The sequence below is a fragment of the Cibotium barometz genome, chromosome 22, assembly GCF_041138505.1.
Source record: "Cibotium barometz isolate CiBa-2024 chromosome 22, ASM4113850v1, whole genome shotgun sequence".
NCBI lineage: Eukaryota > Viridiplantae > Streptophyta > Polypodiopsida > Cyatheales > Cibotiaceae > Cibotium > Cibotium barometz.
In genome coordinates this window covers 16,420,934-16,428,438 of record NC_141067.1, presented here as the reverse complement: position 1 = coordinate 16,428,438, position 7,505 = coordinate 16,420,934, and the positions used below count along the sequence as shown (strand labels likewise).

The 7,505-nt window shown below is 32.9% G+C and overlaps 1 protein-coding gene across 1 annotated transcript; it reads right to left on the bottom strand.

Moving 5' to 3' along the window:
• Window positions 1-1,759: 1,759 nt before the first annotated feature.
• Window positions 1,760-7,197, bottom strand: LOC147626324 (ent-kaurene synthase CPS/KS, chloroplastic-like). The gene is made up of 11 exons (XM_086816790.1): window positions 7,151-7,197; window positions 6,547-6,763; window positions 5,531-5,643; window positions 5,289-5,401; window positions 4,743-4,969; window positions 3,534-3,646; window positions 3,336-3,432; window positions 2,990-3,210; window positions 2,745-2,883; window positions 2,416-2,661; window positions 1,760-2,216 (listed from the first exon to the last, which is right to left on the bottom strand). Exons 1-11 carry the CDS (start codon window positions 7,195-7,197, stop codon window positions 1,884-1,886), a joined length of 1,866 nt encoding a protein of 621 aa, XP_086672916.1. The 3' UTR covers window positions 1,760-1,883.
• Window positions 7,198-7,505: the final 308 nt, after the last annotated feature.

Below are 7,505 nucleotides of genomic sequence, written 5' to 3'. Positions count from 1 at the left end.
GTAGTCCCATCAAAAACTTTCTACTGCATACAAATTTCTAGTGTCCATACCACTAATGTCCATACCACTGCATAAAACTTTCTAGTGTCAATACCACTGCATACAACTTTCTAGTGTCAATACCACTGCATACAACTTTCTAGTGTCCTTTTATTTTCAGACAAATATACTGACATATGCATTATGTTGCACATAATCCCATCAAACAATTCTAGTATGTATGGTCCCAACCCCTTCTAGTGCCAACCATACTACCTAAAAGTTGTAAATAAGAGAGAAACTTAGCAAGGTATATCAAATTGTGTGTGTGTGTGTGTGTGAAGAGAGAGAGAGAGAGAAGAAGAAGAAGAAGAAGAAGAAGCTCTTTTAACGTCGTAGGAACAATCCCAAGAGACCAAATATGATCTATCCGACAGGAGTGAGATTCGAACACAAGACGTGTTGAATAACAACTCCATGAGCTAACCAATCTACCACACATTGTGTGATAGAAAGGTTAGCCCATTTTGTTTATTTACCCACACACCCGTGTTGAATAACAACTCCATGAGAGAGAGAGAGAGAGAGAGAGAGTAAAGGTTCCAAAAATAAAGATAAACACTTTAAGAGAACACTTTCAAGTTTGTCTACTTGCAAAAAGTAGTTTGTGTACAATTTTAAGTTTGTGTACTTCTTTATAAATTCAATTGTTGGCATAATTTAGCTATCCATTTAATCTTCTTAATTAATATGACACCACAACAATCAATTAACAAATGTGTGCATAGGTTTTAAAGTTTCTCTTTTATAGAAAAACACCAAAATATGTACATAGATTTTAATATGAGGACAACAATCTTCTTAATAAATATAACACCACCACAATCAATTAACAAATATGCATATAGTTTTTGTAGTTTCTCTTTTATAGTAAAACACCAAAATATTTACATAGTTGTTATAGTTTCTCTTTTTTAGTCAAACACCAAAATTCAACAAAATTTAACTTTTTTTGTGAGTTTAGTTACATGCAATAATTTATTTCCCCTTCTTGATGTTTTTTAAAATGAAAAAAAGCGTTGTTATCCCCCATAAATTTTGATGGTTACATAAAAATTACTTTTATATGTTTACTTAATAAACTACCTTGAAGAGTTATATAAGAATCCATGATTCATCCCAAAGTTTTGGCTAAATCGGCTTACATTTGTATCACTTTATATGTTTATTTAAAAATCATCTTCAAGATTTATTTAAGTACCCATGATTCATCCCAAAACTTTTCCTATCTCCAATGAGACATGCAAAAAAACATAGTATTCACACATTTTCTTGTAGTGAGAATTTCGTAGAGTTTTCTCATATATTCTCTTATAGTGAAAATTTCTCTTACTTTTCATATGTTCTCTTAAAGTGAATTTTGAAGAGTTCCTCATGTATATTATACCTTTAATAGCTTTATAATCACAAAATACAAAACCTTAAAAGTTTCTCATATACATCTTTATAATTTTTGAAGAGTTTCTCATATACATTATACCTTAAACGTCTTTATAATTATAGTTCTCACATATTCTCTTAAAGTTATTTTTTCAAGATTTTCTAATATACATTATACCATAAACGTCTTTATAATTACATTTTGAAAAATAAAAAAACGAGATAAGATTACTCTTGTGCACTATTTTTGAGTATAAAGAAAGTGTATCTAAAACATCTAGATGCTTCCTCATGGTACTCTATTATACTGTGGTAAAACTATTTTAAAAAATTGATGATGGAGAGTTCAAACAATATTCTCTTCCCTTTGTGGAGCTCATTTATAACTAGACCTCAATGGACTAGTTACAAGTTTAGAAGGTACGATAGATATAATTTTACAAAGAGCTATATGTGCCTATATATCAAGATATTGTTGTGTAAAGTGTAGTTTTGACATATTCAGCCATCTCAATGATTGATGATAATCCATCTGTTTTGCCATATTGAGCCATCTCAGTGATTGATGATAATCCATCTGTTTTGGCATTAAAAAAGTTCAATACCTTAGCCATATTCAGGTGGACTTGTTTGCATTGTCTTGGATTATTTGTATCTCTTAAGTACTCTTTGACTAATAATAACATGGCATGTTGTTTTGAGGACTTCAAATAATTTATTGAATCCTCCTCTATGGCCTTGTGATTTTCTTTTAAATAAACGGTCACATTGGACCACTTTCCTTGACTATTTTCTCTCTGCATAAAGACAAGAATGGTTATGAATCAACATTTGTCACATGCAGTGTATCTCTCAAGTATATATTTATTAAAAATGCAAATCCCATGTAACATTTCTATGATAAAGCATATAAACTCTTATGATTTTTTTAGATGTTTCAATGGTTATTTATGTGAACTTTATAATTTTATAATTTCTATTATTAAGATTACTTACCTTCAAACCTTGAATGTCATTACTAAGCCGTCCCACTTTGTTTAGTAAATCCATAATGAAAAAATAATCCTCATGCATGACATCCTCTTCTGATAGCATTTCACCCATGAATAATATAGTGGGCTCCACTACTAGCTCTATTCCTATTGATGTTGTTGCATTTTCCATGTATTCTTCAAGTGATGGAGAGCGATTAGAAAACTTCCATTTTGCTTCAACCAGTAAAGAGGTGAGCCATCTTACCCACTATAACATTGCATACAATGATAACATAAGTATATGTAAAGGAAATTTTTTAAAGAAAGTTAAAGAATTAAAATTTGACTTACAGAGTGCCTTAAGTGAGATGTAATATCGCATCCTTGAGCTACAAAAGCCTCTTGGCTGACATTGTTCACTGTGTTGTATAGACCCATGAATAATATCTTCATTTCTTGGGAGAAGTTTTTGGCTAGTTTAGGATCCCAACTGTAAGCAAAACAAAGTTTTATGATTCCATCTATAGAAAAGAGTTGTTCATCAAGGATATATATTTCATGTACTGGTTGTATATTGTTTTAAGACAAAAATATACCTTTTTACTGCATCTAAAAATATGGTAAGCTCTATTAAAGAGCCTTTCACATCGAAGAAGTCATCAATAACTATTGTAAGAACACAACACATTGTCCACACAACTCTTGCAAGTGAATAATTTGGTTCATCAAAAAGTGTGGATGCTACAGAGAAAAAACAATCTACGGTCTTTTGTCGTGAGAACTTAAGCTGATCAAATTGGCATTCCTTGTTCCACCTACAAAATCACATATAAGAGTGTGCTAGAGTCATATTCCTTTTCGAGTATGCACTCATTATGCATGCAAGGCTGATGAGAATAATGTATAAAAGGATAGGATTTTATTTACAAAAAGTAGTCATCTCAAGACTTTTGTAAGCTCCTTTTGATGAAACGATTGGCACAAGTTATAGTTTGCTTTAGCTAGATTTAAGAAGGTTTCATTATTAACATAAAGCATCATGTGCATGTCACATAACTTTCAAAAATCAGTTGAATGCATTGTAATTTTAAGTGTTCTATTTAATAAATCCAACAAATCATTTTCCAACAATGATCTTACTTGTATAGTGATTTTCCAATCCATATGTCATCCACTCCATACTGATCAATATAGTGTCGTGCTTCAATGCGTGGAAGACTTTGATACCATGGATGATTTAAGGCATATTCTACCTACCATCAAATCCACATATAGAATTTTGGGGTTTCTCAATTGGAATAAAAAACAATAACCTTTCTTGTGTTTTAAGGCATAATATGCCCATGAGTTATGCCCATGAGTTATTATAATTTTTACTCAAGAGATTCTTATCCATTACACAGTACCTCAACGAGGTGGATACTCAAATCTTTAAAAGATATTTTGAAATTTTCATGTAACTATAACCTTGTCGCATCCTGAGGGGTAGAATTAGATATTTGCAACATCATATGTGACTCTGTGCACTTAAGGATTGCCATGTAAGACAAACATATCCAATAGATATCTAAGATGTGGAAGGAAACAAAACATGCATATAATTTACAAAATTCTTCAAGATGTTAAAGTGTCTCTAAAAATGTGGACTCTTATTTATTTTATACACTAAAGGATCTTAAGAGGTGGATAGAGTGGATGAAATTTGAGACTTAAATGAATATATGTGTCTAAAATCTTACATTGGGGAGAGTTTTAAAGAAACAATGAGGGGTGAAGGATAAGAATGCAATAGGGATGATGAGGTTACATATTATGAAAAAGTGATAACATGAGTTGATGGTAAGGACTTTTGAAAGTGTTATCATCCCATGTGGGTTAAAGGATTTAGAGTAAGGAAGTGATAAGGTTAACTCATAGGAGTGGTTGATGGTATAGGACATGTGGAAGTGTTGGTAGCCAACCTAGGTTTAAGGGTTCAATACCCACACGTGGGTTTACCCTTGAAAATAAGGTTAAAATAATAATATAGTCTTCAAAATAAAGGCAATATGTCTGTTGGAGGGCTTACCCATGTTGGCTGAAGGTTTTACCTATGAAAATAAGGGTTAAAAGGAACATAGTCTTCAAAATAAAGGCATGATTAAGGAGGAATCAATAGGGGCCTATAAAAAAAACTTTGCATTGATCCTACTTCATGTAGCCCAACAACTATGAATAAATATTTGGGTGACACTTCAAGAATATAACGCATGTGGTTAGGACTTCAATGATGCCTTTGAAACACCCATTCCGCTTGATAAACACCATTTAAATAGATAAAGAGTTGTTTAAGTAAGAGTTCTTGTGTACCTCGCCTTTGAGGCCCTTAGAAATGATCCATTTATCTTGGATCTCATTCTTCTTTTGTTTATTGAGAAGGAAGGATTTGGTGAAGGTATTGATTTCATGTAGAATAGATTCTCTAGGTAGCATAGTGTGGGAGGCTCGATAGAGGTTGTACATCCCAGTTAGGGCTTGGCTTGTTTTCCCCTCGAAGCAAAAGGACTCATCACCTTTCTTGAAATGGCAGAAGACCTCTACATGAGACATGCAGAAATTACATAAAAGATGTTATGTTCTCACATGTTTTGCTATATTATGTGTGTGGGTGTTGGGGGGGGGGGTGAAGGACTTGAAGCATTCTAGTAGTTGTTGAGCTGGATACAATGATTTGGCTTCATAAATTGGTCAACAAGATGTTACAAATTATATGTTGTGTTGAATAACTCTTAGAAATAAATCTATCCTAGTATTGGTGATCTAGTCAAGATTAACTCTATAATTGTGATAAATGATAATTTGCTTCAATAATATTATTAAGTCTGTCTGATGATGATAATAATACTTTAATAGTACCTGGAGAGACATCATAGCCATGCAAGCAGAGCAAGCGAAATCCCATTACGGTGTCATCTACATCATAGACATTTGAGTCGCTAGCCCATGCCATCCCATTGTCTGTCCAGTACCTATTATTTCATGATGAAAACTAGAAAAATAATTACGAAACACCATTTTTTCATGTTTAAATCTTTTTTAGAATTAGTTTTGAGTGGGACTTGAGTTGGAATCTCTTTGCTAGAGCATATCTTACTCACTTATACACATAGTCCAAGCACTTCTTAATCTCGCTCTTGAAGTATCTTGATATGCCAAGCCTCTCCAACCGGTCTACCATCCACATGTGCTCAAACAAGTCCACCGGTTGGTACTGCATATATATTATTGTTATAATTATTAATCGATAGTGAAATTTTATTACTAACTAATAATATAATCATGCAATCCACATCTTGAATATAGTATAGAATAATCTTCTTGGCTTATATTTTGGACAATCTCTGCTGCTTTATTTAAATTGTACTAGCTCCTTGCTTTATCTCATATATTAGTACATTTTCTCAAAATTACACATTACAAAAAACACAAAATCAATAGAAATTAGTTGATTTCAGATGTCAATAATAATCTAGTAAGAAATACATTTATAGCAAGCTGAATAGATCTAATTTGCTACATTAGTTATAAGATCATGGCAAAGGTCAATCTTGTAAAATCAGTTAGGAAACTAAGTTACACTCTGTGAACAAAATCAATGTAATTAATGCCTACCACTAGCATAGGTTACGTGTGAGCATGCAAGCATACTATATGTGTAGGTACATGCGAGTGCATACATGCATGTACTATTTGTGTAAGTAACTATATGTGTGTATGTGTATGTATATATGTGCATCTGCTATAATGTTTTATACATTTAATATATCTGTTTGTATCTATATTATATACACATATATACATACACACACACACATACATACATACATATATATATATATATTATATGCATAAATAAATATAGGTATGTGTACCTATATATAATATGTATGTGTCTAATTTATATGTATTATATACATAAATGAATATAGGTTAGAATGTGCACATGCATGCATGTATGTGCGTGTGTGTGTGTGTGGGGGGGGAGGGGGGGTACTACACATATCAAACATGCATGTGCGCATGAACACACACAAACACACACACACACACACACAATATATATATATATATACACCTATGTATGTATATGTATATGTATATACATTATATATACGTATGTTTTTTTACCTGCATTATCAAATTTTTCCAATACCAAATTCAAATAATCACCCATGTACTTGAGAGCACACATAGTAGAGGATGGTGATAATAGAAAAGATCCATTTTTTGTTTGGAACTTCAAAAGCCTTTTCCAATCCACCAAGTTTTGAAGTCCATCTAAAGAGTATAGAAGGGTGGCTGGGCGACTATGGAGTAGCCCCATTGGAATACTGCATTGAACAACAAAACATAGAATGATGTCAAGTAGAATATAGTAGTATTAAAGCACAAAATCTGATGTCATGAGTAAAGGAAAATATAGTAGTAATAAAACACAAAGGTTAATTTGTGTACTACTATAGTACTAATTGTACTATTGGGATACCAAATGCGACCCTCAATGATGGTGCTAAACTTCACATTTAGTACAATTGGAAAATGTAGGATCTAGCCACCTTACCTTTATAGAATAATTGTAAATAGGCACATTTATTTCTTTATACACTAGTCGTAATATCAAGATCTTGTGTTTCTTTTGAATAGTAAAAATGTTCTCTTTGACACCAATTTTATATCTCAATAGGAGATAAGACTTGGATAGGGAGAAATATTCCTACTAGAGGACCTTTTCTCCATGGACTTGATCATAAAGTTTCACCGCCATCGGCACTGTATGACAATGATGCCCCACCCAAATCTCCTATTTTTTGCATAGGAGACCCCCTCGGGCACTATGCGAAAAAATAGCCGTGTGCCAACACACCGTCCGATGGTGGTGAAGCTTTGCAAGAGGAGGGTTAGTAGCCCATCAAATGTTCATAAAGTTTCACCACCATCGACACTGTATGACAACGATGCCCTACCCAAATCCGCTATTTTTTTGCATAGGAGACCCCCTTGGGCGATATGCGAAAAAATAGTACAGGTACCAACACACTGTCCCACCCAAGCGACGATGGTGGTGATACTTTG

Coding starts and splice junctions, on each gene's coding strand:
- LOC147626324 (XM_086816790.1), bottom strand. CDS start 7,197: ATGGCGGTGAAACTTTATGATCAAGTCCATGGAGAAAAGGTCCTCTA. Junction 4,970..5,288: donor TGGCTATGATGTCTCTCCAG/GTACTATTAAAG, acceptor TGTCTCATGTAG/AGGTCTTCTGCCATTTCAAG. Junction 3,211..3,335: donor AGGAGCTTACAAAAGTCTTG/AGATGACTACTT, acceptor ATGTGATTTTGT/AGGTGGAACAAGGAATGCCA.